Source organism: Leuresthes tenuis, unplaced genomic scaffold, assembly GCF_036924035.1.
Source record: "Leuresthes tenuis unplaced genomic scaffold, fLeuTen1.0.hap1 SCAF_21, whole genome shotgun sequence".
Lineage (NCBI taxonomy): Eukaryota > Metazoa > Chordata > Actinopteri > Atheriniformes > Atherinopsidae > Leuresthes > Leuresthes tenuis.
In genome coordinates, this window is record NW_027325375.1 from 1669362 (window position 1) to 1697274 (window position 27913).

The window sequence follows — 27913 nt, forward strand, 5'->3', positions numbered from 1 at the left end:
TCACCTGTGCCTAACCGAGCCGACTGAATATTATCACAAATGTTACATATTCTTGCATGTAATGGGTGAAAACTGCTGTGAAAACCTGGCCATGAGGTCCAGAAAGCTGACTTTGAGTCGGGCATGTTGTAAGGCACACTTCTAGGGGTGAATAAGACATCTCTGGGATTCAAAGTGCCTAAAACAGTGGGCTCTGCCTGTCTAAAATGGAGAAACTTGGTACCATCAACAAACTCAGAGCTTGGTCAGACAGGTAACCAACAAGTGAACTCCGTTAATCCCGCCTTAATGGAGGAGTTACCCACGGGAAGTCATTCCTGTCCAAGATGTGCACGAGAGCCTGCTGCAAATTTCCTAAAAGGTACCTGAATGAGCGCTGAAAGCCTCTTATCTGATTAAATCAGCACTGGCTACAAATCCAAACCAGGAAGTGAGTGTTAGTGACGTTATCCCACAGTCTGACACGGTGGTGGCAGCATCATTCTGTGGGGACTATTTGCTCAGGGGACTGATGTAAGCCAAAATGAGTTCAAATCTTTTTAGATTGCTCAGGATCGAGATTTAAATTCACATCTAGACCACAACAGCAAGGATGCTGCCAAGAAAACACCAGGATGACTTCAGGGAAACAAAGAGGAGGCAACAAAATAGCCGAGCTAAAGTTATGAAAGGCTTTAAATCCTTTTGCAACCCAAAAGTCGATTAAATCAATGAATGAAGACTTTTCTAAGTCAGGCATTTCAGTTTTATTTGATCCAAAACTGGCAAAACACTAAATATTTCTGAGCAGACTGAGAAAATGAATCGAATTAGTCTGAAACTCATCTAAATGGGGGGAAACTGAACGGGTTTGAAAACTGATACTGAAGCTAAAAGAGGGAATCCTCCTCCTGGATGCTGGATGCTGCCAAGAAAGCACCAGGTTGACTTCAGGGAAACTTCGCCTGGTCCTGGAGGGATCAGTCCAGAGTCTGGACACTGATGCTGCTAAACCACCTGGTTGAGTTTGGATGAGCAAAGAGGAGGAAACAAAATAGCCGAAAGGCTTTAAATCCTTTTGCAACCGAAAGTCGATTAAATGAATGAATGAAGACTTTTCTAAGTCAGGCATTTCAGTTTTATTTGATCCAAAACTGGCAAAACACTAAATATTACTGAGCAGACTGAGAAAATGAATCGAATTAGTCTGAAACTCATCTAAATGGGGGGAATCTGAACGGGTTTGAAAACTGATACTGAAGCTAAAAGAGGGAATCCTCCTCCTGAAATGTTTCACAGAGCATGCTGCTTTCCTCCTGTGGTGGAAAAAGTCCTTTCTGGTTCATTCTGGGAGCCGTCTGATCTTTTTTTAGCCGCCTTTTTTTTCCAGACACTGTGTGATTATGTGCTTCTGTAATCTGATCTTTGCTCTCACAGCGCCACCTCTCACCAGAAGAGTTTTACAGAGTCTTCGGCATGTCCATGTCTGCCTTTGACCGCCTCGCTCAGTGGAAAAAGAACGAGCTGAAGAAACAGGTCCGACTTTTCTGAGAAAACTCCACGTCTGACAGAGCAGCTTCCTGACCGCCGGAGTGTGTCACCCCCCCAGATGTCAGGAAAAGAAAACCACTGGCCTCGTGCTCTCGCCGTGCTTTAACTGGTGTGTGCCAAGGCTTCTTAAGCAATAGATGTGGAGTCGGCCAACTGTGGAGAAGCTGGATGAGTGGAGGGAGAGCAGAGAGCAGCAGGAGGCTGCTGCTGCCGCTCCTACCAGCAGGTGGCAGTGTGTTGCAGACGGAGACCTGGAGGAACCTGCGTACCAAACTGAGCATGTGTCATACTTTGGGGGGGGATTCATGCCAAAAATAAGGGAGATTTATGATGAAGAGCTTCACTTTTACTCACAGACACAGAAACAAACACAGCGAGAGTCTCAGCATTAAGGTTGATAATCCCTCATGTTGTGTTTCTAAGGCGCAAACACTGAAAACCAAAGGGTTTCCTCTGCTTTTTAACAGCAAACTGAAGCCATATCAGTGTTAAGACTTATTTTATAGGAAATGAGCAGAATATCCATCTCAGTTTCACAGGCTTCGAGCACAGAGATCTTAACTGGGGTTAATCACCTCATTCTTTCACAGATTTTATTCAAGGAAACCAAGTGCACGCCTACAGCGACACTTGAGAAACAGCGCTTCATTTCAGTGGCACTTTGGTGGCAGTTTAGTCTTTGAATAGAGAGAAGAATACTGATATGAAAGAAGGAAAAGTGATGAAGGGGTATGAGGAGAAACTGTCTGAACTGGGCTGATGTGTCAGAAACAGAAGGTGTTGGATGGCTTTTTACCCTGGTGTGTTCACAGGTTGCAGCAAAAGATCGCTTTTAACATATCAACTGTGTGTGGAAGTGATTCTTTTTGTTTATTGGAGGTAATATTTGTCATCTACAGGCTCATATCTTTCACTGCAACTTTTGAATAAATGACTCAATCATTTCCTATTGTTGCCACTGTTATTTTTCCCTGAAAGCCTAAAAAGAAGAAGGTTTCTCTGTGTTTTCGGGTTAGGAGTCACTGGATTAGTGAAGTATCGAAAGAACTGAAATGTACCGGCGAGGTTTTCTTTTCCTTTATCTCCCCACAAAGAGGCCTGCAGCCCTGGGAGGTTCGAGCTGCATCTTTACCTTTGAAAAGTCATTAAAAAACTCACATTAATACCTCATGTCGCTCCGGCTCTGTTCTCTGCAGTAGTTCTTGGACATTTACTGCAGGGTTATACCTCGGACTCTGTGGGGTAAATAGTGCTGTGAAATAGTGCCACAGGATGTGTTTTGTGGTCAAATCACAAGAGCAACGCAGGACATTTCTGAGGAACGAGTCGTGACCTCTCAGCACCATTTATTCCTACATTTACAGAGGCTGGAAAGACCAGTGACTGATCCAGGTCCTCAACAGAAAAAAACGGAAACATTTCAAGGGGAAAAGTGCAATATGATGCATTATTGTAGATTAGAACAAAGAAAAGCTTCCACTCCACGGACCTATATTAGCCGTGGAATGCTGAGGCAATGAGTCAAAGCAGGAGTTGAAGAACAGATCCCTCCCCCTACCTCTCTGCTGTGCTTCAGCTTGCAGAGGAGGTTACCATGGTGACGCACAGACAGTTCAGTAACCATGGCACCTGCAGAAGCACCAGTGATTGACAGGTTACAGACTTCTCCTGACTCCTATTGGACGTTTTTACTCAGGTTCTGCTGATTTATTCTGAATCACATTAGCAGCAGCAAAGGCAGAGAAGTCTGACTCCCCCCCCCCTGCAGACTGTCTCATGAATATGAAGAGACATCCACCCCCCACTTTAAGAAACCTCGGAGATCCTCACACTTTCCCCTTTGGCCTGATACATTTGAACCAATTCCTGGGAAACCAGGTGAAAATAAAGTAGGTGCCATTACAGACAGTTATAAAAGTATTATATTATTTAAAATCATGTTGCTGTTGCAGTTGTTGGATGTGTGAACACATTAATGCTGCTATTGCTGGGTAATGCATCATCTAACTGTGTGAATGCAGCACGTATTCTGCGTGTAAAACAACACTTTTCCTCCCAGCTGGGAGTAAAATGCGCCTCTGAAAGTAAGTTGCTCGGTTAGATGGACGGTGTCTGACGGCGCGCGCACCCACGAGCCGTCACGTAATTCTATTAAGGCAAATGGACAAATGATCTCGCGGGTTTACGGGGATTTAATCTCCTCAAATAGAAATAGTGTGGCGTAATGAGGAGTCTTGTCGGAACTGCGCTGGCGATAGGACCCAGCGGAGCGCTGGATGACGAACATGCAGCCGCCGAACTGTAAGTTGTAGCGGCCACTCTGAGTCACTCAGCCGCACAGAGACCTCCAGTCCGCCGCCCAGGCTGTGCGCAACGCGTCCCACATGTTAATAACTTTTTACTGACACCATGAAGGGATTATAACCGGAAACAATCAGGCGACATGGACTCCAAGCGCCAGAGCGGTGAGTAACGGGCTGCCTTTATTATAAGTAACCTTTTCATATTTCCAGAGGAGAAACCACAACTTTGAGACGAGGCGTCCACAGAGAAGACTGGAACTGAGGAAATATGGAAATATGTCCTACAGATGAACTCCAGGAGTGTGGTGTTGAGAGAATGAATCAATAAAAAATGAGATTTTCGTGCATTCATGGGATCAAACTAACTGTGTGCGCCTCGCGCCCGGCTCCATGGTTGGAGTAGGCTGGTGTGATGTCATGTGGCCACGCGCCGGCTGGTGTGTGTGTGGATGGAGGAGGTATCCTCAGGTAGAGTGATGCAACCTGATCCCAACACAGAAGCGCCCTGTTGGAAGCTGCAGGGAAGCAGCTGAATGGCCGCTCTGTTTAAAGCCCCGAACAGGAAGCTGCATTATGCGGCACCAGGTGATGAAAAATGTGGAAATCTGGAAAAAACATCTGAAAGAAATCGTTGAAACGGCCAAATCAGTCCGAGGGAAAGTCCTCATCATGTTGCCTACTCAGCTGACATGAATGAACAGTCACAAAATGATGCCACTAACTTAAATGTACTGAAATAGACTTTTATATCAGTTAGGATCTAACACTTATGCCAGCCTGAACCGCTAAAATGATGCATCTTATGTCATTTTGCCTGATATTCTCCAGGTATCTTAAAAGTATTTCTTTTTATTCTATTATGTACATTCATAATATGTATAAATCTGTATTTATTTGTCGAAAATGAGCCAGCAGAAACTATACTGGGACCCTGTGACTGAAGCAGCTAAACTGAATTCAGACGTAGATTTTAAATCTGTGACATTCAAAAAGTGAACAGTTCATTTCAGTATTTCCCTTTGGGGCGAAACAAGTATTTTTCATTTAATTCATTCATTTTCATTCACTCAGGCACACCATTTCTTTCTGTTTAATATCTGTCACAGTCCTTGACCTTAACCATGGTCTCCTTATCTTTCCTTTCCCCTTCCTCCTCCTCCCCCCACTCACCCCTCTTTTCCATTTTCTTTCAGTCAGAAAGTACAGAACACGGTCTCATGATTTCATTTCAAGATGTGTTTCACACAGAAAAACGTCTTAACCTCCGTAAACTGCAGCGCTATCACAAGTCAAAGAGTGATTAAGTTACATTTTCAGAAATATAACACAGCAGCAGGCCAGAAACTGAGCTGGTGTGATGGGAGCAGTCCTCCGTCACAGAAGAAGAAACACTACCATTTCACTTCCTGGAAAAGTTGTAGTGAAAAACCAACGTGATTCAAACCTTTAGTGGCTATGAAAACGTGTAATAATGTGTATGAACGTGTGTCTCAGTTTCATACAGAAGGAACACAACAAATGACACTAAAGTTCATGCCAATGATAGATTTGAATAGCTGATATTACAGCTTTGTGCATTCATAAGTCATGTGACATGTCTTCCCTGAGAAGTATTTCCATCTATTTGCTGTTATGAAACACATTAGAAATGTATATAGAGACAGCTGGAGGGAAACTGAACTTAAAGTGCCGTGAAAACAGGTTCAGCAGATAAACAACAGGCAGAAAACATGTGTGCCCCAGGGCATGTTATCAGGACCCTTTCAGAAACACCAAATTCCTTCTTTCCACGGCCCACTTTCCTCTCTTCCCTCACGTTTTTCATGTTTTCACAGTTTGCTTTCCTTAATGTTTGACTCGGATTGCATCACCCTGAGAAAACATTTGAATTCCAGTGGCTGAGAGACGTTTTACCCGATCAAACCGCGGTCCTACGATGCCTTGGCTTGAATTTGAACTCATTCTTGCCCACATTGGCTCAGTTTTTTTTGTGAACCGTTAATTATCTGCAGAAAGTGATAAGATACTGAAAGAATGTGAAAAGGAGAATTCTTCCAGTGTTTTCCCACAGCTGTTTCTTTTTATGGGTCCTGCCAGCTCGTGGACTTTTTAAAGTGTCTGACTGAGAGCTAACCCCAGCTGAGCAGTGACACCATCGACTGTTGTCATGAAAATATGATTTACAGGATGCTGAATCTCTGAAGCAGACTTTTGTCTCAGAGGGAGCTGCTGGGGCCGCCCAGCCTTGAACTCTGACCTCCCTCTGAAGAGGATGGGTGTCTGGAGAAGGGACGGGAGTCACATTAGGGAGAGGAGTTAAAAGGAAAGGATCTGAGCGGGGGGAGCTCAGGGGAAAGAAAGTAATGAAGATGAGGGGACGAGAGAAACCTCTCGGAGTATGGGGGAGGCAGGAAGAGAAGTAAAACAGCAGCTTCAAACACTTTTGAGGCTTGAGTTATATCTTAAAATGCTCCTTTCATATGCCTCAGGCAGCTGAATTAATGGAAATGACAAGAGATCAATTTCAGTGTCCAGATAAACTGCATTTCTGCTCGAAGTCTTGAAAACATTTTGACAAGGAGGGATAGTTTGGATAAGAGCTGGAGATGTGTTGATTGATGGGTTAGACGTGTAATGGATGGGAATTAAAGCCTCAGGTTAGGAGGAGAGCTTTCTCTTTCAGCCTGTGGTGGGATAAACAGCAGCAGCAGCAGCTGTTTTCTTCTGAGCTGCAACCAAACACACTAAATCAGAGCAAATGATAGTCGCATGGCTCAGGTCTCATGACCGAAGTCCGTCTGCTAACACAGAGAAATGCAAGAAACAGTAAACACACAAATGCATTCTCATTAGTGCTCTTGTGACTGTGTGATTGTGTGCTATTAGTCAGTAAAATATGAATTAACAGATACATTGTGTGTCCCTTTTGGTGATTGAATGACTGACGAGTAAAAAAAAAAGTGAATTTGAAGGGGAAATACGTGTGTGGGGGGGGGTAACAAAGATCCCTCTGTGGGTGAGACTGACCACAAGCTTTCAGAACAGCTGATTCTCAGCCTGTGAAGCCTCCGGTCCCCCGAGAGAAGATGGCCACGACTGCCGAAATAAAGAAATAGACCCGGCAGGGGCTGTTAATGCTGATAACTCTGCAGTGTGCTGATATAACAGTTCTGGCACCTTTCCGAGGGAAAAGCTCTTATTAGGTTTGTTTTGACAAAGCTGAGGATAGAGACAAAAGAGTGTGGCTGGAAGAAAGAATGTGAACAACAGATGGAAGGAGAGTTTGCAGCAGGAGAAGATGAGGAAAGTGGGAGGAAAAGAAAGAGGAGGTGAGGCTCGCCGCTGGGATAGCGTGGAGAGTCAAGGAAGGAGTGAAGAGAAGCCTCTGTCGACAGCTTAGACAGGAAACCACAGCTGCTGGAGATATATCCTTTAACCCTGAATGCCCACGGATCGAGGCGACGCAGCTGCGCTGCACCACGCCCGCTCACACGTTGTGTGGCTGTGTGCTACTTCCTGTTCTGTTTTGTTATTTCTGACTCTGACAATACGATTGTTTTCTCTGGTTTCGCGCAGCATTGTGGTCTTCTAATTTTGGCCCTTGTGGAGACAATAGAGTATTGTTGGAATGAGGGGGGTGGCGGAAGAGGGGCAGAGAGGGCTTTTCTCTCACTCTCTCTGTCTCCAGTTTGTGTGAAAGAAAAGGAGCTTTTTCTGCTCTTAGTTCAGCTTAGTCACACATCTGTTGAAAACTGAAGTGATCCTGGCCAACAAAGCCATGAAAAACACTTCATTTTGGTGCTTTTTTAACTGTGAAAAGGTCAAAGGGGTCTAAGGGTCAGCTCCTGAAAATATTTGTGATGATTTTCTGTGATTGTTGATGTTCATTTTCTGTTTTGGATCAAATGTCTCAGTTTATTTTCTCATCTTAAAATGTTTCCACGACACACAATGCTTGCTTTCTGCAGCTGTAAATAGATGATAAACTTATATCTGAAAGAGATTAACTTAAAGCTTAGACGTTTATTGAATGCTTTGCACAAGATTGATTTTTAAAATAGTTTTGGTTGGTTTGTTTTGCACAATTTTACAGTTTTAGAAGGAAACAGCCACCGTGCAAATGTACCCTCAGAGATCTGAGCTCTAACTTTCTCTAATGAGCTTTTTAGGATCAGTCATAGGAAAAGCCAGGTGATGCAAATTCTAAAGCTTCCCTCAAACTTGTTCTGTCAGTCGGCAGCTTAGTACTTGGCATCTCTTCTATGCAGCTGCCAAGATTGATGCCCACAGGAGAAGGTTATGAAGAAAGCAGTTTCCTGATTTCATAATGTAATTAAGAAATGGCCCTTAATGCGAACAGAAGCAGTCGGGTTGAGATCTGGAAAACCAAGAGAGCTTTCTCAGGAAATAACTTGTAGGATTCCTAAAAAAAAAAAGAGGAAAAACCCCAGATTTATTTTAAATGACCTTCAGAAAAATATCTTTTTTTTGCATCGTCACTACAAAATTATGCATCATAAGTTGGGAATTTGGTGGCTTTAAGGAAATGTAGGGAGGGATGGATCCATCATGCATTGTTTTAGTCACAGTCAGTGACATGAGGAGCGTGTAGAATAAAGAAGGAATTCAGTAAAGTACCAGCTAATTCTGCAGGTATCACAGCATCTGTAAAAGATGAAAACAGGCCGAAACGCACCTCAAAATCCAAAAAGGACACAAACTGAAGCTTTTTCCATGGCCCTCACAGTCCTAAACATAACAGAAACAAATGCCCTTTTCAGGAAAATTAAACCAAAGCCGCTTCATAATCAGTTAAAGGGGAACTGCGGTGTTTTTAAACCTTATTTCTGGCATGAAATACGTTCATCTGCTCACTGAGAACAGTTTGGTGAAAGTCGGCGTCCTTCGGAAGATATTTAGATAACTGGAGATCCATATAACGGAGTGAACGGGGCTTAGAGGATGCAGCCTCTAAATAAGGCATTATCTGTCTTTATTTCACCAATACTTTAAGAAGAATGAATGAATGAACGTGTGCTATAGCTCTGTTAGCTCATAGCTGCTGTTAGCTCATAGCTCTGTTATGTGGCTATTTGCAGCTATAGGAGAGCTAACGGAGGGATTTCTACACAGGCACTCTACTGGGACCACTTCATCCACACGCCCCCCTGCAGCACAGTTTATTCACTCCGGTAAGAACGTCCATCTTACTCAAAGTTGTCGTCCACATTGTCAAAATCTGATAAATATCCTGCCATGTTGCACAAAACTATCAGCAGCAAACTCTGTGTGAAGTTAGCCGACTGTCACAGAGCACGGAGTGAATAAACTGTGCTGCAGGGGGGCGTGTGGATGAAGTGGTCCCAGTAGAGTGCCTGTGTAGAAATCCCTCCGTTAGCTCTCCTATAGCTGCAAGTAGCCACATAACAGCAGCTATGAGCTAACAGCAGCTCTGAGCTAACAGCAGCTATGAGCTAACAGAGCTATGAGCTAACAGAGCTATGAGCTAACAGAGCTATGAGCTAACAGCAGCTCTGAGCTAACAGCAGCTATGAGCTAACAGCAGCTATGAGCTAACAGAGCTATGAGCTAACAGAGCTATAGTACAAGTTCATTCATTCATTCTTCTTAAAGTATTGGTGAAATAAAGACAGATAATGCCTTATTTAGAGGCTGCATCCTCTAAGCCCCGTTCACTCCGTTATATGGATCTCCAGTTATCTAAATATCTTCTGAAGGACGCCGACTTTCACCAAACTGTTCTCAGTGAGTAGATGAACGTATTTCATGCCAGAAATAAGGTTTAAAAACACCAGAGTTCCCCTTTAAGGAGCTCACCAAAGGAAAAGCTGCTGGAATAAAAGAGCAGGTCATCACTATCAGACAAGAAAACTTTCCACTGAAACCGTTTCAGAGGTAAAAGCTCCTAAACTCTGACTGATCCACCCCATAATTGCAGTGGCCTTACTTTATCAGACCTGTTTGCTTTGGGTTCAAACAGATGTTTAACCTGTTTATTACAGTGTCCTTCTCAGCTGAAGCTATAGATTTTCGTCTTTACTTTGGCTCCATTTCCTCCGTGGAAGGAAGCTTCCTGGCCCCTCCACGTAACCATCTTTTCTCTTCCCTCCTCCTCTCTTTGTCGGCTGTGAGCAGGCAGGATGTGTGAGAGTGTGTCACGGCATTGGGAACAATGTCAAGGTCAACAAAACGCACAAACAGGCGCACACATTCGCACAAACACGGACTCACACAGGATGTCAGAGTTGAGCGTGAAAACAGTTCGTTTTTTAAAGAAAGCACACTCCACGCTGTCCATGGGTGGAGGGCTGTTGAACATCTCTTCCCTGTCAGCTGTTGCAACAGGCGCTAAGCTCCCAGATCCAAAGGGACTTCATGCCCCTCGTCAACTGCCAGTTCTGCTCGCCCGAAGGGCCTCACATGCACATGCTAAATTGATATTTGCTGCACTTGGTGTAACAGTATAAGCATTTTAGCTATGCTGCCTTATGGCCTGGAGGTTATTTTCGCCAAAGAGCATTCAGTTAGGAGACAATCCCAAATAAAAGAGTTGTTTTTGTTGTTGCCAGTGGTGATGGAGCGACTTGTGAATGAGCTCAGCTGTCTCCTGAAGATGCTGGACCACGAGACGGTCAGTCCTGCTACCGCCGACAAGGTGGCCTCCATACGCAACATCATGGACTCACTGTCAGGTACAGACACAAAGAAGGCCGTTATATTGTTGCTTTAGCATTAGAAGCACCATCTGTACCATTTTTTGTTAGAGCGAAGCTGAAGAAACCTCTGACTGAACACTCTCTAATGTTTTATCCCTATGTTGTGTAAATTATATGCACTGTTATCCATAATGTTTAGCACCTCGTGCATCATTCCTCCAGTGGCTCCAGAGCTTTCCCACCTTATTGATACGATGAGCGAAAGGAATGCTTTTAAATCTTTGTGTAACTTTCTTCCTGCATTTTCAAAATACTGACATAATGTGTGAAGCTGCACTGGTCCAAAATGTTAGCTAAAAGGCTGTAAAACAGTTTTATCCAGGTTTATATCCAATATACATCATGTTTTTGTAATTGATTGATTTAATTTCAGTGTTTTTTAGTGTCCTATTGAGTCCCCATGTGCAGCCAAACCTGTTTTTTTTAAAAACTGCATTTAATTTTCAGTAGTTTAGGTAAGTTTGTGCAACAAAATGTCTCAAATTGTTTTTGGGAAAGAGTTAAAAAAGAAAGAAAGACAATTCATTACATTACAAAGCAACATTTTTATGATTGCATCATTCCTCCAGTGGCTCCAGAGCAGTGTCAGTGAGCACATAGCCCACACTGAACCTGTATTTCCCACCTTATTGATACGATGAGCGAAAGGAATGCTTTTAAATCTTTATGTTGAGTGCGTAACTTTCTTCCTGCATTTGCAAAATACTGACATAATGTGTGATAGCTACACTGGTCCAAAATGTTAGCTAAAAGGCTGTAAAACAGTTTTATCCAGGTTTATATCCAATATACATCATGTTTTTGTAATTGATTGATTTAATTTCAGTGTTTTTTAGTGTCCTATTGAGTCCCCATGTGTAGCCAAACCTGTTTTTTTTTAAAACTGCATTTAATTTTCAGTAGTTTAGGTAAGTTTGTGCAACAAAATGTCTCAAATTGTTTTTGGGAAAGAGTTAAAAAAGAAAGAAAGACAATTCATTACATTACAAAGCAACATTTTTATGATTGCATCATTTCTCCAGTGGCTCCAGAGCAGTGTCAGTGAGCACATAGCCCACACTGAACCTGTATTTCCCACCTTATTGATACGATGAGCGAAAGGAATGCTTTTAAATCTTTGCGTAACTTTCTTCCTGCATTTTCAAAATACTGACATAATGTGTGATAGCTACACTGGTCCAAAATGTTAGCTAAAAGGCTGTAAAACAGTGTTATCCAGGTTTATATCCAATATACATCATGTTTTTGTAATTGATTGATTTAATTTCAGTGTTTTTTAGTGTCCTATTGAGTCCCCATGTGTAGCCAAACCTGTTTTTTTTTAAAACTGCATTTAATTTTCAGTAGTTTAGGTAAGTTTGTGCAACAAAATGTCTCAAATTGTTTTTGGGAAAGAGTTAAAAAAGAAAGAAAGACAATTCATTTAATTACAAAGCAACATTTTTATGATTGCATCATTCCTCCAGTGGCTCCAGAGCAGTGTCAGTGAGCACATAGCCCACACTGAACCTGTATTTCCCACCTTATTGATACGATGAGCGAAAGGAATGCTTTTAAATCTTTATGTTGAGTGCGTAACTTTCTTCCTGCATTTTCAAAATACTGACATAACAGACCATCTACTCTCCAAATAAAATGTGTGATAGCTACACTGGTCCAAAATATGTTAGATAAAAGGCTGTGAAACAGTTTTATCCAGGTTTATATCCAATATACATCATGTTTTTGTAATTGATTGATTTAATTTCAGTGTTTTTTAGTGTCCTATTGAGTCCCCATGTGCAGCCAAACCTGTTTTTTTTAAAAACTGCATTTAATTTTCAGTAGTTTAGGTAAGTTTGTGCAACAAAATGTCTCAAATTGTTTTTGGGAAAGAGTTAAAAAAGAAAGAAAGACAATTCATTACATTACAAAGCAACATTTTTATGATTGCATCATTCCTCCAGTGGCTCCAGAGCAGTGTCAGTGAGCACATAGCCCACACTGAACCTGTATTTCCCACCTTATTGATACGATGAGCGAAAGGAATGCTTTTAAATCTTTGCGTAACTTTCTTCCTGCATTTTCAAAATACTGACATAATGTGTGATAGCTACACTGGTCCAAAATGTTAGCTAAAAGGCTGTAAAACAGTGTTATCCAGGTTTATATCCAATATACATCATGTTTTTGTAATTGATTGATTTAATTTCAGTGTTTTTTAGTGTCCTATTGAGTCCCCATGTGCAGCCAAACCTGTTTTTCTTTAAACTGCATTTAATTTTCAGTAGTTTAGGTAAGTTTGTGCAACAAAATGTCTCAAATTGATTTTGGGAAAGAGTTAAAAAAAGAAAGAAAGACAATTCATTACATTACAAAGCAACATTTTCGTTATGACTGGGGTCACAAGTTCTGCCCAAAGAAATCGATACCATCCCACAATCGTCTCTTTTACAGCCTTTACGGTCAAATCGAGAAATCTTTAAGCTTTAACTGTCTTTCATTCGCTTTTAAACAGCACAGAAAACGTTTGTGTGTATTCAAATCCTCAGCTTTTCTGAGCCTGAACAGGGTTTTTCTAACGAAAAGGTTTCATAAAACAAGCAGTGAGAAAAAATTTAATGTTATCATGATTCAGTTTTCACTGCAAAAAGAGTAATTTACAGAGTAATCCTGCATTTATCACACTTTTTCTTTTCATCAAAAGGTTGGCTTCCTTGTCATGAGCAGGCGAGGCTGCAGCGGCTCACCTTAACACTCCAGTAACTCTTATTGGTTGCTAAACTCAGCATTTGCTATATCAAAGCTCCCCGAGGACTTTACAACCGATCCTTGTTTATCTGGAAGCGTGTAGCAAGTCAGGGGGGATAAAAGGATTGATGTAAGAGGATAATGAAATGCAAAGTTTAAAGGGGATAATGAGGCAAGGTCAAAGAAAGGGGACAAACAAAATATCCTGACGCTTGACAACTGTGATAATGGGCTGGCTCGGTTTGTCCAGAACATACTCAGGTGGAGTCAGACTTTCACCTCTTTTAGCACGAGGTCTCGCAGGTTTCCTGCCGTCTCCGACAGTAAAGCTTTTATTCTCCGTCAGGACAGGCCAAAGTCATAATTCTGATTCTGTCTCTAACTTCTTTGTTTTCCACAGTCAATGGATCAGATGTCTACATGAACAGTTGTCTTTATGGAAATGGCACTAGCTTTGTAGAGTCTCTATTTGAGGATTTTGGTTAGTAGACCTTCAGAATACCTACAGACCAGTTCCATTTGGTGTTGATGGTTGTGTATTTAGCCTATCTTCTGTTGCTCCCCCAGATTGCGATTTGCACATGCTCAGTGCGTCTCCCGTGGAGCAGAAAGAGCAGAAAGATGAGGAGGAAAAGACTCACCTAAATAAATCTGTAAGTCGTTTACTGTATACTGCATTCGCTTCTCTGCTGCTTTTACCCACAATTCTGGTTAAACCTCAAATTCTTTAGACGCCAACCGACACGCCCCCTCCCCTACCAACCACCCCCCTTCCTGATGACTACTATGAAGAGGCTGTTCCTCTAGATCCTGGATCCACCCCGCAGTACTTTACGACCAACATGAACCGTCAGTTCGTACAAACACACACTCATAGATCTGATTAACTCTAATTAAACAACTTATGAGCTTTAGTTCACACGAGTTTTCCCCACTTAGCTTCGAGGAACTCTGTCGAAGATGCTTACTATGAAGATGCTGACGATAACTACCCCACCACCAGGATTAACGGCCCTCCTAAAAGCTCCTGTGAGTCTTACTTTGAACACGATAGCAGCCAAATATGCATTTATTAACTGAGGTACATGCTCTGTGGTGTTTTTTGACATCCAGACAATGACTCAGACGCTCTGAGCAGCTCCTATGAGTCTTATGAAGAAGAGGAAGAGGAGGCCAAGGGGCGGGACCCATCTCAGACATGGGCTGCTGAAGAAAGCCCAGACGGACCAGTCAGAGACTGCCGCATCTGTGCCTTCCTGCTGCGGAAAAAACGTTTTGGACAGTGGGCTAAACAGCTAGTGGTTGTCAGAGATAATAAACTCCAGGTAAGACTTGATTGGTGATGAAACATCTTTGAATATCCATGTCATAGCATCAAATTTCTTGCATTTTTTAGGGCTTTTGTTAGCCACAGTATCTCCCACAATGATTCCAGGATGGTCTTTAAACGATACTGACAGAAAGTGAACATTGTCTGTCTTTCATAGTGTTATAAGAACATCAAGGAGACCACCCCCCACATAGAGCTGCCGCTGAATCTTTGCAATGTCATCTACGTCCCGAAGGAGGGCCGGAAAAAGAGGCACGAGTTGCGCTTCTCATTGCCTGGAGGCGAGGCGCTCGTCCTGGCAGTTCAGAGCAAAGAACAGGCGCAGCGATGGCTCAAGGTAGATTAGGTTTCTGAATCAGAGGGCTGGTTCTGAGGGGGGTTTCTGGAAGTGAAGGTTGTCTGTTTCTGAGTTCAGGTGGTCCGGGATGTTGGCAGCCAGTGTAACAACACCGATGGACTGAATGGATCCACTTCTCCCATCATACAGAGGAAGCTGGAGCTTGACAAGGTGTTCTTATACCCTTCAGTTTATCTGTCTTAACCTCTGTAAAATCCTGTATCCAAATGAGAGCTATTCATTCATTTAATTCTGAATCTATACCCTAGTTTTTACATTTCAGTGTAGCTGATGTCACCTCCTTCTGCCCACGCATGACACAACTATTCCTTTAGCTCCTAGTTTACAAGCAGTGAGTGAAGTGACATTATTGTGGTTGCTGAGCTGGCTCGGTCTGAGCAAAGTAAACGGTGACCTGGCAGTTACACCCGACACATGATAGCTTTTAAAACTACAGACAGTAACATTAAAAAAAACACACACAAATGGAGTAATTCCCTTGTTTTCCCTCAGATGCTGCAGGCTGACAGACAGGCGTCAGACTCAGACAGCGGACCAACAGCAGACAATCAGTCTACCGGTCATGTGCCGGGCCGAGAGGCCACTGACTCCCTCAGTAAGTGTGACCTTTAAAGATGCCACAGCTTAAGTTAAGAGTTAAGAGTTGCAGAGAGACTGGGGAAGTTCAACATGATTCCTGCGTGTCTCTTTAAAATGGTTGAAGGTCACTTTGAAAGAGTACTGCTCTCCATCTGCTTTCTGGTTGCTGAGAATGTTTACTGGACCGAGTGCAGATTTAGAGGTTGGAGAAATAACCTACAGGACTTTCACCCAGGAGAGAAAACTTTAAAGCTGCTTGGATGGGTGTAAGAAAGCATGGTTGGGGTTAAACACACCATTTGACAGCAGTAATTCAGTGACAGATGGTATAGACTTTTCCTTTCCGTAAGACATTTCTTCGTTTTCTGAGTTACCACGGTGACCAGCATTTCAACAGGGGCGTTTCCAACAGAAAGCATTAAGCCACGGGGAACTAAGATTCATTTCAGGCGCCGAAAGGCTTCTAAAAAACATATGGAGCCACAGTTCATCATGGAAAATAATGTTCATGGGGTACCTTTGCATTAAATTGTTACGTCAAGGAGTTCTGTAGCAATTCTGGAGAGAAAACGGGCGCCTTTAACCACCTACATTTAAGTGCATACAGCTGGAATTGTGTCTTTTACTGTGATATGCTATGCTAACTACTAGCATGCAAGCTATTTGCACAGCTAGTTCGCGTCTCATTGTGTTATAGACATTTAGTTAACTAAAAAACCTTTAAGAGACTATTTAATTGTTCCCTTCAGGGCATTAATCACCAGCATTTCAACAGGGGCGTTTCCAACAGAAAACATTAACTAACATTCATTTCAGGCGCCGAAAGGCTTCTAAAAAAACATATGGAGCCACAGTTCATCATGGAAAATAATGTTCATGGGGTACCTTTGCATTAAATTCTTACGTCAAGGGATTCTGTAACAATTCTGGAGAGAAAACGGGCGCCTTTAACCACCTACATTTAAGTGCATACAGCTGGAATTGTGTCATTTACTGTGATATGCTATGCTAACTACTAGCATGCAAGCTATTTGCACAGCTAGTTCGCGTCTCATTGTGTTATAGACATTGAGTTAACTAAAAAACCTTTAAGAGACTATTTAATTTTTCCCTTCAGGGCATTAATCATTGATTAAAAGCATCTTGACTGCTATAAGTCTCATTTTATTTCACATTGTTTCAGAACATATTCACAGTTTTGATTTATTCTGACAGATGTTTATGACATTTTTACCCTATTTATGTCAATGAGAATAAATAGAATTACATATATATATATATACACACACATTACCATACTTTTTAGTGTTGTTTCCTAATGAAAACCTGAAAATTTTAAGTCACATTCTGACTGAACAGCATCTCCGGTTCCTAACTCAACTTTTATCCAAAGCCAAATTACAGTGAATGACCTCGCTTTTTGAATCTAATCTTCCATCTAAAAGGCTCCAGAGCGCACAGACATAAACAGACGTGCTCCAAAGTGTCTAATTTGAATGTTTTTAATGTTTTCTGTCAAAATTAGGAAGGATAAAGCCAGGAACTCTATAATCTGAGGTGGGAAAGCAGGCTAAACAGTCATGTTGTCGCAGTTTGTTTACTGATCGAGCAGCTCTGAACCTAAAAGAGACATGAGAGAGAGGGAGATACAGGAAGCAAAGCACAAGCAGATATGACATCCATCCTGCCCTCTTCCTGCGATTGTCTTCCACTGACATCATAGGAAGCAGGGTGAACTGAGCCCTGCTGCAGCTGCTTCATACTGAAATGAACTTGAAAAGATTTGTTGGGTCATAAAAGACAGAAACTGCATGATATTATTTATTCTAAAAGCTCTTTAAATCCCGATTAGATCGACGGTCCCTCATTTAAACGTATGAAATAATGCAATGTCTCACTTTTGAGTTAGAAAACTTTAACAGAGCTAATGTCAGAACAAGATGGGGCTACATGATGTAGGGTTTTAATCCAGGTTCTTCTGGCTTCAGACAGGGGGAAGCGCGGTGCCTTCTCCGAGCTGACGGGGTCGATGAGCCGAGCTGCAGGCAAGAAAATCAATCGAATCATCACCTTCTCCAAAAAGAAGCCTCCTCTGCCAGGAGAGCCTCCGTCCTCCTCTGGCCACCCCGACAACCCCCGCTGTGGTGAGGACACGACCTAATCAAGTTGCTGTTGTGTTTGAGGAGTAGTTGGTGGATCATTAGTAACTGTACATGCATTTTTTCTGTGGTGTTGAATACTGAAAAAGACCTTTGGTGTCCTTGTTAAAAACACCAGTGAAGCATATACTATGCTGCAAAATAGGCTATGTTTACTGCTAATGTTCAGGTCAGCTGCAGCTGTTAATACCTCTATTATAACCATGGGTTTGTCATATATTTAATACATGTTCCATTGCCTGGGTGCAGTGTATTAAAACTAAAATGATCTAAATTTAAATTCTTGTGTAGCTGCCAGAGTTTCTCTTATCAGTGCACTGTAATGCTAATGCTTAAAACCTGTAAGAAGAAGAAGAAATTATTCCTGTACGGCTCAGAAAATACAAAATAGATGCTGTAGATGCTGTAGATCCGAAACAAATAGAAGCATATATATATATATATATATATAATTCCTCCCACAGGCAGTCTCAGTGTGTGCCTTAGCGGCTCTTGGAAGGAACGTTGGTGCACGCTGCGAAGTGGAAGCCTGTACCTGCAAAAGGACCCCGGCGACCAGCGGCCCCCCATCATTGTGGTGCCGCTAAAGGGGGCAGAGGTGGTGCCAGGCGGGCTCGGGCCTAAACATCCTTTCTCCTTCCGCATCCTGCAAGGAGGCAATGAACTGGCAGCTTTGGAGGTGCGGTGTTCCTGAAAAGTATAAAGATTTAAACCATTTTATCGCACCGGGTTGGACTTTTATATGTTGTGCTGTTTTGTTTGTGGTTTTTTTGCTTTTTTAGGCCTGTTTGTTTGTTATTTGTGATGATATTTTCACTGTAGATTTGAAATATTCTATTTTATTGTGTCTGAAATGATCATTTGATGCAGATGTTTGGGAGTTTCTCTTAAGTTATATTCCAGATACTCAAATGTTCATTCTAGATTTAATGAATGTAATTATGGATTTGGATGAGCCCAGTTTCCATTACGTTTTGATGTATGAAAATAATCACTATAGCCAGAAATGATGGATTTCTGACATGTATCCATATCCATATATGCTCCAGTTATTAATAGTTAAAACGGGGGGGCTGTTACCTTTGATTATGGCTTTAAATTAAAAAAGATGGGCATGAAAAACTTTACCTGTTTTATGAAGGCAGACTTATGCTTCCTGGCTCTCATTATGGATCCAGATGAGCTCCTGTTGTGTGTCCAGATAAAACAAGTTGTTGAAAAGTGTATTTGTCCATCAGGCCAGCTGCTCTGAGGACCTTGGCCGCTGGTTGGGTGTTTTGTTTGCAGAGACTGGCAGCGCCACGCTCCCTGAAGAGCTGCACTACGACTACATCGACGTAGACACGCTCACTGACATACGACATGCTGCCAGACACTCCTTCATGTGAGTTCCTGCACTTAATGAGAATGTCCTGTTTCTTATTATAGTAGCAAACCCAGACCTCGGCCCTTTGACCCTCTTTCTTTGTTAGGGCAAAAAGAGAAAAGAACAACCTTGCAACTGTCCTTTCCTGTGACTGTCCAACAGCAAAAGGCTCCTTTAACTGCTTCAGCTCTAGAACAAGAGTTAAAGCAACTGTCATTTAGAAACAGTGTAATTACCAAAGATAGCTACTGTTTCATCCACATCCTCCCTATTCATCACATGAGCTGCACGGACCCTCAGGCGCCAAATTATGGCAACAGAGCGGGACTCAAAGTGCATCATAGCTGAAAGTTCACACGGTAGGAGAGTGCACACACAGCTCCAGTAACCAGTGATCTGAACTGATGTTATCCTGGAGCAGCAGATTATTAAATGTATGTCACGTTTCATTCAGATGTAGATTAAACACGTATGATCAGTGGCGTGCGCAGACTTTTTGAAGGGAAGGGTCGGAACAAAAAAAAAGGCACATTAGCACATGTTTTGGCTCCAAAAGAAGCACTTTAGCACATGTTTTAGTTCCGAAGGAGGCACTTAAGCACGCTTTTGGCTCCCAAGGGGTTGCTTTAGCATGTTTTGGCGCCCAAGGAGGCACTTTAGCACGTCTTTTGGCTCCCATGGGGGTGCTTTAGCATGTTTTGGCTCCCAAGGAGGCACTTTAGCACGTTTTGGCGCCCAAGGAGGCACTTTAGCACGTTTTGGCGCCCAAGGAGGCACGTTAGCACACCTTTTGGCTCCCAAGAGGGCACTTTAGCACGCCTTTTGGCTCCCAAGGGGGCACTTAACACGCCATTTGGCTCCCAAGAAGGTACTTTAGCACGTTTCAGCTCCCAAGGAGGCACTTTAGCACGCCTTTTGGTTTGCAAGAGGGCACTTAGCACGCCTTTTGGTTTGCAAGAGGGCACTTAGCACGCGTTTTGGCTCCCAAGAAGGTACTTTAGCACGTTTCAGCTCCCAAGAGGGCACTTTAGCACGTTTTGGCTCCCAAGGAGGCACTTTAGCACGCCTTTTGGCTTGCAAGAGGGCACTTAGCACGCGTTTTGGCTCCCAAGAAGGTACTTTAGCACGTTTCAGCTCCCAAGAGGGCACTTTAGCACATTTTGGCTCCCAAGGAGGCACTTTAGCACGCCTTTTGGCTTGCAAGGGGGCACTTAACACGCCTTTTGGCTCCCAAGAAGGTACTTTAGCACGTTTCAGCTCCCAAGAGGGCACTTTAGCACGTTTTGGCTCCCAAGGAGGCACTTTAGCACGCCTTTTGGCTTGCAAGAGGGCACTTAGCACGCGTTTTGGCTCCCAAGAAGGTACTTTAGCACGTTTCAGCTCCCAAGAGGGCACTTTAGCACATTTTGGCTCCCAAGGAGGCACTTTAGCACGCCTTTTGGCTTGCAAGGGGGCACTTAACACGCCTTTTGGCTCCCAAGAAGGTACTTTAGCACGTTTCAGCTCCCAAGAGGGCACTTTAGCACGTTTTGGCTCCCAAGGAGGCACTTTAGCACGCCTTTTGGCTTGCAAGAGGGCACTTAGCACGCGTTTTGGCTCCCAAGAAGGTACTTTAGCACGTTTCAGCTCCCAAGAGGGCGCTTTAGCACGTTTTGGGTCCCAATGAGGCACTTTAGCATTTTCCAATGCTGGCAAATTTCCAATGATATTCTCTGTCTGCTGCTATCGTGGCCAAAAGGCTGGCTGGAAGTCTTCGGTTCTTTGGAGCCATTCTCCAGTCATTTGATTATAGAACTGATTATAGATTATAGAACTGAACACATTCTGCACACATTCTTCTTAACAACACAGAGCTTAAACATTTCTTCAATTAACTAATCGACACATTCAAGGATTGTTTTGTCTTCAGAAACATTTTCTTTAGTTAGTTACATTCAGAAATTTGCTAAATAAAATGACCACATGCAGATTTTTATAATACATGAGAGGGCCTCTGCCTTATTGTGAGCTCAGTCCTGAAATACTCTCTTTTCTTTCCTCTGGTAGGTGGGCTACTTCCACCAGCAGTGCCTCAGTCGACTCCAGAACGTATGATGAGGTTTATGAAAGCATTGCGGTGAGGACCTACAGTTTGAGAAACCTTTGACTGTTCAATCTGCAAAAATCTGCAAATCTCTGCTCTCTGATCCTTTCCCCTGACACTCAGAGCTCATTAAAGAATCCAAATGGACTTAAATTATTGTGTAATTCCTCTGCTTTTAAAACAGTAAAGCCCTGCTTGTTTACAGATGTTTTTTTAGCATCTGTGCTGGGCTTTACTGGCGTCCCAGTGCTCATAATGAGGTTTTTGATAAAACGAAGTATGATTTTCATTTACACAAAAGCTTATGTTTAAAACATAATTATTTATGACCAGTGCAGATATTTCTCATGTTTTTCCTTTCATTGTATTTCTCTGTCTGCAAAGACAGCCAAAAACCATCAAACTAACTCAGTAAATGATGGTTTATTGTAGGTTTATTGTAGGTTTAATGTAGGTTTATTTGATTTTCCCCTATCTTGCAGGACGAAGATGTGGAGAGCAAAGCAGGTCAGGTGAGACGCCATGCTTCCTTCTCCAGTCGGGACTCTGAAAAAACAGAGCAACAGGCTGCCATTAAGAGACACACCTCCAGTGAGTCTCCTTTCATTTCAGAACTCATTAGGCAGCCATTCATTAAGATGCAACACCAGCATTTTGAATGCTCCTTCCGTTTTTCTCCTAGATGTAAACCAGTATGGACGATATGGGAAGATGCGTGCAGAGGAGGACGCCAAGCGGTACCTGAGACAGAAAGAGGAGCTGGAAAAGCAAAAAGAGGCGCTCAGAAATGAACTGATCACCCTGCGAGTGGAGAAGAGGGAAGTGAAGGAGGAGATGAAGAGCGACGCAGGTCAGGGATGGATACCTCTCACAGAACTGTGCAGACTTTAGCTTTGGAGCTGTGTTCATGACGTTGGCTTGTGTGCAGGTCAAGGTGGCGAGAAGCGTCTCGCTGAGCTGGAAACGCTGTGTAAGCAGAAGGAGGAGGAGAGGGTGGAGCTGGAGCTCAGACTGACAGAAGTCAAAGAAAACCTGAAAAAATCACTGGCGAGAGGAGCGCTAGATCCTCCGACTGACCTGAAGATCAATGTACAGGTGAGCAGCTGAAGCTAAGGTACCTTTACAGGACTCCCCTGCATAGTTCTTATGAAAGTACTCTGGAGAAGTTCCAGTTATTCGTTTTGTTATCGCTCCTCCTGTCCAAGAAGCAGGAAAGCTGTTTAAATGTCCAATGTGCTCCAGTGTGGCAGAGCTTTGGCACGTTTTGGCTCCCAAGGAGAAACTTTGGCACGTTTTGGCTCCCAAGGAGAAACTTTAGCACGATTTGGCTCCCAAGAGGGCACTTTAGCACGCGTTGTGTCTCCTAAGAGGGCGCTTTAGTACGTTTTGGGTCCCAAGGAGAAACTTTTGGCACGTTTTAGCTCCCAAGGAGGCACTTTAGCACAAGTTTTAGCTCCCAAGGAGGCACTTTAGCACAAGTTTTAGCTCCCAAGGAGGCACTTTAGCACGCGTTTTGTCTCCTAAGAGGGCGCTTTAGTACGTTTTGGCTCCCAAGGAGAAACTTTTGGCACGTTTTAGCTCCCAAAGAGGCACTTTGGCACGTTTTGGCTCCCAAGGAGAAACTTTGGCACGTTTTAGCTCCCAAGGAGGCACTTTAGCACAAGTTTTGTCTCCTAAGAGGGCGCTTTAGCATGCGTTTTAGCTCCCAAGAGGGCACTTTAGCACATGTTTTGGCTCCCAAGAGGGCACTTTAGCACAAGTTTTGTCTCCTAAGAGGGCGCTTTAGTACGTTTTGGCTCCCAAGGAGAAACTTTGGCACGTTTTAGCTCCCAAGGAGGCACTTTAGCACATGTTTTGGGTCCCAAGAGGGCACTTTAGCATGCGTTTTAGCTCCCAAGAGGGCACTTTAGCACATGTTTTGGCTCCCAAGAGGGCACTTTAGCACATGTTTTGGCTCCCAAGAGGGCACTTTAGCACATGTTTTGGCTCCCAAGAGGGCACTTTAGCACATGTTTTGGGTCCCAAGAGGGCACTTTAGCACGTTTTGGCTCCCAAGGAGGCACTTTAGCACAAGTTTTAGATCCCAAGAGGGCACTTTAGCACAAGTTTTAGATCCCAAGGAGGCACTTTAGCACAAGTTTTAGATCCCAAGGAGGCACTTTAGCACGTGTTTTGGGTCCCAAGAGGGCACTTTAGCACGCGTTTTGTCTCCTAAGAGGGCGCTTTAGTACGTTTTGGCTCCCAAGGAGAAACTTTAGCACGTGTTTTGGGTCCCAAGAGGGCGCTTTAGTACGTTTTGGCTCCCAAGAGGGCACTTTAGCACGCGTTTTGGGTCCCAAGAGGGCGCTTTAGTACGTTTTGGCTCCCAAGAGGGCACTTTAGCACGTTTTGGCTCCCAAGGAGGCACTTTAGCATGCGTTTTGTCCCACCAGGAAAGCTGTTTAAATATCTAATGTCCTCCAGTGTGGCAGAGCTGTGCCACCACCTGTTTTTATTGCGGATTTTCTGTTTATCTCAACATATGATTTCACAGCTGCTTCAAAATGCTTTGACAGAAAAACGCGTTTTGGCCTTCTAACTGAGTTGAGCTGCTGCTGTTTAGTGGGAAAATAGTCCAAAACAGTGAAAAGGCACATTTCCTACAGTCTTACCTTTACTTTGCATGTGCTGTGATGTCAATGAGAAACTTTGGCTTGTTTTGGCTCCCAAGGAGGCACTTTAGCAAGTTTTGGCTCCCAAGGAGGCACTTTAGCACGCGTTTTGGGTCCCAAGAGGGCGCTATAGTACGTTTTGGCTCCCAAGGAGGCACTTTAGCATGCGTTTTGGCCCACCAGGAAAGCTGTTTAAATATCTAATGTCCTCCAGTGTGGCAGAGCTGTGCCACCACCTGTTTTTATTGCGGATTTTCTGTTTATCTCAACATATGATTTCACAGCTGCTTCAAAATGCTTTGACAGAAAAACACGTTTTGGCCTTCTAACTGAGTTGAGCTGCTGCTGTTTAGTGGGAAAATAGTCCAAAACAGTGAAAAGGCACATTTCCTACAGTCTTACCTTTACTTTGCATGTGCTGTGATGTCAATGAGAAACTTTGGCTTGTTTTGGCTCCCAAGGAGGCACTTTAGCACATGTTTTGGGTCCCAAGGAGACACTTTAGCACACGTTTTGGGTCCCAAGAGGGCACTTTAGCACGATTTGGCACCCAAGAGGGCACTTTAGCACGCGTTTTGTCTCCTAAGAGGGCGCTTTAGTACGTTTTGGGTCCCAAGGAGAAACTTTGGCACGTGTTTTGGGTCCCAAGAGGGCACTTTAGCACGATTTGGCACCCAAGAGGGCACTTTAGCACGCGTTTTGTCTCCTAAGAGGGCGCTTTAGTACGTTTTGGGTCCCAAGGAGAAACTTTGGCACATTTTGGCTCCCAAGGAGACACTTTAGCACGCGTTTTGGCTCCCAAGGAGGCACTTTAGCACGCGTTTTGGGTCCCAAGGAGAAACTTTAGCACGCGTTTTGGCCCACCAGGAAAGCTGTTTAAATGTCTAATTTGCTCCAATGTGGCAGAGCTGTGCCACCACCTGTTTTTATTGCGATTTTTCTGTTTATCTCAACAGAAAAACGCGTTTTGACCTTTTAACTGAGTTGAGCTGCTGCTGTTTAGTGGGAAAATAGTCCAAAACAGTGAAAAGGCACATTTCCTACAGTCTTACCTTTACTTTGCATGTGCTGTGATGTCAATGAGAAACTTTGGCTTGTTTTGGCTCCCAAGGAGGCACTTTAGCACGTTTTGGCTCCCAAGGAGGCACTTTAGCACACGTTTTGGGTCCCAAGAGGGCACTTTAGCACGCGTTTTGTCTCCTAAGAGGGCGCTTTAGTACGTTTTGGGTCCCAAGGAGAAACTTTAGCACGTGTTTTGGGTCCCAAGGAGAAACTTTGGCACATTTTGGCTCCCAAGGAGACACTTTAGCACGTGTTTTGGGTCCCAAGAGGACACTTTAGCACAATTTGGCTCCCAAGGAGGCACTTTAGCAAGTTTTGGCTCCCAAGGAGGCACTTTAGCAAGTTTTGGCTCCCAAGGAGGCACTTTAGCACGCGTTTTGGGTCCCAAGGAGAAACTTTAGCACGCGTTTTGGTCCACCAGGAAAGCTGTTTAAATATCTAATGTCCTCCAGTGTGGCAGAGCTGTGCCACCACCTGTTTTTATTGCGATTTTTCTGTTTATCTCAACAGAAAAACGCGTTTTGACCTTTTAACTGAGTTGAGCTGCTGCTTTTTAGTGGGAAAATAGTCCAAAACAGTGAAAAGGCACATTTCCTACAGTCTTACCTTTACTTTGCATGTGCTGTGATGTCTGTTTGTGTTTACAGGCACCAGCATGTAAGGTGGAAAAGGTTTACACTGAGACCGTCCCGGTCAACTCAGCATCTGAGCTTCGTAAACGTCCTCCATCCCTTTACGCCTCTTCCAAGGGGAACGTCATGCAGAAAGCAAAGGTAGAGTATTTGTGCATCTGGATGTGTGGTCTGTTTTGTTGTTAATGTCCTGGTGTGTACTTAAATCTAACCGCACATCGGCCCACGGAGGCTTTCTGTCACTGCTGGGAACCTAATGTGTGGAGAATATATATGATTAGAGGTGGGCTTGTAATGGTTGTGAGGAAACGGATGAGCTAGCAGCATGGACAATATAAAAAAGCAAGGAGACACTGGCTCTGGCTGCAGGAGACTCACATTGGACAGATATATTGAATGTTTTCTACTCTCATGGCTTCCAGGAGTGGGAATCAAAGAAGGGGACCTAGACTGAACTTTAACAGATCGACAGAGGGACCCATGGAGAGAGGAAAGCTGAGCTTTAGCAGGAGGATGTGAAAAGGAGAAGGCAAGAAGAGACGGATAACTGGCACTAAAGAGAAGAAGAAGAAGAGAAATTCTTCAAAAATAAGCACAGACAGCAGGATGCTGCCTCAACCACTGTAAATATGACTGATATACCAGTTCAGTATTAATGGGATCACTATGGACGTTAGATATATACAGAATCTGAGTGTTTGCATCGGGCTGCAGAAAGTGAAATGTAAGCAAAGAAGGGAGCGTGTGGTAAGAAACACTGTGAGAGTTATGAACTTCCTACCTAAACCTACTGGTTTCACTTTATTTTACAGACAAATAACTTGGACGTGACAATTGACAAACTAAAGTTTTTGCTATCGTCTTAAATTATCGTTATTAGTGAGAAAAGGTAGCTACTATCTTGTATTTAAATCTTTTAAAAAAAACACCAAGTTTGACACTGAAATAAACAAATGTTTGTGGTTGCAATGTGAAAAAAATTGGGTATATTTTTCAGATATGACTCTTTATGGCACTTTATCTTGTTGTATTTTTGTATTTTATGATTCTATAAATGTTTTTGGACCTTACCGTTCATGCCCCTTGCAGCCAAATCTTTTAAAAATGAACGCCTGTCTATGCTTTCCTTCCATCGCAGCGTTGTGAACAAAAACACGTGTTGGAGTAAATGATTTCTGCGTCTACTGTTTTGAATTTTGAAGATATTTTCCTCGAGTTAAAAACACCAAAATGACACCTGAAACACCCTCTAGTGTTAAAGTCACATTAAAGCACTATTTTAAACTGGAATGGTCTAAAACCCTCTTGATACGGGACATCTTTCAGTACTTTTTCCATTCGTAAAGGCTTTTCTGACACAAGTAGAGCCTCCATTTCCTGCAGCATGTGACGGGAGATGAGTTTACAGCAGCTGCATCATCATTTTAATGTGTTATATATGTAAAATCTGTGGTCTGAGCAAACCGATTTGATCCCAGTCCAACACACATTAATGTATTTTAACTTAGGATACACAGCATGCAAAGAATTCAGTGTGAGTCATTAGAAATCTGGACAAAAACCGGGAGTCAGGTGGTAAAATTTGTCTTGTGATTTGGTCGAACTGGCCCTTTAAGAACCTTTTCTCCTCATTTTTCTCTTTATCTTGTTGTATTTTTGTATTTTATGATTCTATAAATGTTTTTGGACCTTACCGTTCATGCCCCTTGCAGCCAAATCTTTTAAAAATGAACGCCTGTCTATGCTTTCCTTCCATCGCAGCGTTGTGAACAAAAACACGTGTTGGAGTAAATGATTTCTGCGTCTACTGTTTTGAATTTTGAAGATATTTTCCTCGAGTTAAAAACACCAAAATGCAACCTGAAACACCCTCTAGTGTTAAAGTCACATTAAAGCACTATTTTAAACTGAAATGGTCTAAAACCCTCTTGATACGGGACATCTTTCAGTACTTTTTCCATTCGTAAAGGCTTTTCTGACACAAGTAGAGCCTCCATTTCCTGCAGCATGTGACGGGAGATGAGTTTACAGCAGCTGCATCATCATTTTAATGTGTTATATATGTAAAATCTGTGGTCTGAGCAAACCGATTTGATCCCAGCACAACACACATTAATGTATTTTAACTTAGGATACACAGCATGCAAAGAATTCAGTGTGAGTCATTAGAAATCTGGACAAAAACCGGGAGTCAGGCGGTAAAATTTGTCTTGTGATTTGGTCGAACCGGCCCTTTAAGAACCTTTTCTCCTCATTTTTCTCTTTATCTTGGTGTATTTTATGACTCTATAAATGTTTTTGGACCTTACCGTTCATGCCCCTTGCAGCCAAATCTTTTAAAAATGAACGCCTGTCTATGCTTTCCTTCCATCGCAGCGTTGTGAACAAAAACA

The 27913-nt window shown here is 43.0% G+C and overlaps 2 protein-coding genes across 4 annotated transcripts in view; both read left to right on the top strand.

Annotated features, from left to right (window-relative positions):
- Positions 1–2455, top strand: part of LOC140280014 (actin-binding LIM protein 3-like) — a 64586-nt gene extending 62131 nt beyond the window's left edge. For all 3 annotated transcript variants that reach the window (XM_072375265.1, XM_072375266.1, XM_072375267.1), the window contains one exon: positions 1417–2455. In XM_072375265.1, the coding sequence (XP_072231366.1) occupies positions 1417–1530 (114 nt within the window). In that variant the 3' untranslated portion in view covers positions 1531–2455. The remainder of the gene's footprint in view (positions 1–1416) is intronic.
- A 1414-nt stretch (positions 2456–3869) lies between these two features.
- Positions 3870–26702, top strand: afap1l1b (actin filament associated protein 1-like 1b). Its single transcript, XM_072375313.1, has 19 exons — positions 3870–3995; positions 10424–10546; positions 13701–13781; positions 13868–13953; positions 14032–14149; positions 14240–14329; positions 14414–14625; positions 14788–14967; positions 15046–15138; positions 15481–15583; positions 17556–17711; positions 18191–18405; positions 18965–19110; positions 21139–21208; positions 21658–21766; positions 21858–22025; positions 22104–22270; positions 25536–25661; positions 25943–26702. Exons 1-19 carry the CDS (start codon positions 3974–3976, stop codon positions 25967–25969), a joined length of 2292 nt encoding a protein of 763 aa, XP_072231414.1. The 5' UTR covers positions 3870–3973; the 3' UTR covers positions 25970–26702.
- The last annotated feature ends 1211 nt before the right edge of the window (positions 26703–27913 follow it).

Coding starts and splice junctions, on each gene's coding strand:
- afap1l1b (XM_072375313.1), top strand. CDS start 3,974: ATGGACTCCAAGCGCCAGAGCG. Junction 14,626..14,787: donor TCAGAGATAATAAACTCCAG/GTAAGACTTGAT, acceptor TGTCTTTCATAG/TGTTATAAGAACATCAAGGA. Junction 25,662..25,942: donor ACGTCATGCAGAAAGCAAAG/GTAGAGTATTTG, acceptor CATGGCTTCCAG/GAGTGGGAATCAAAGAAGGG.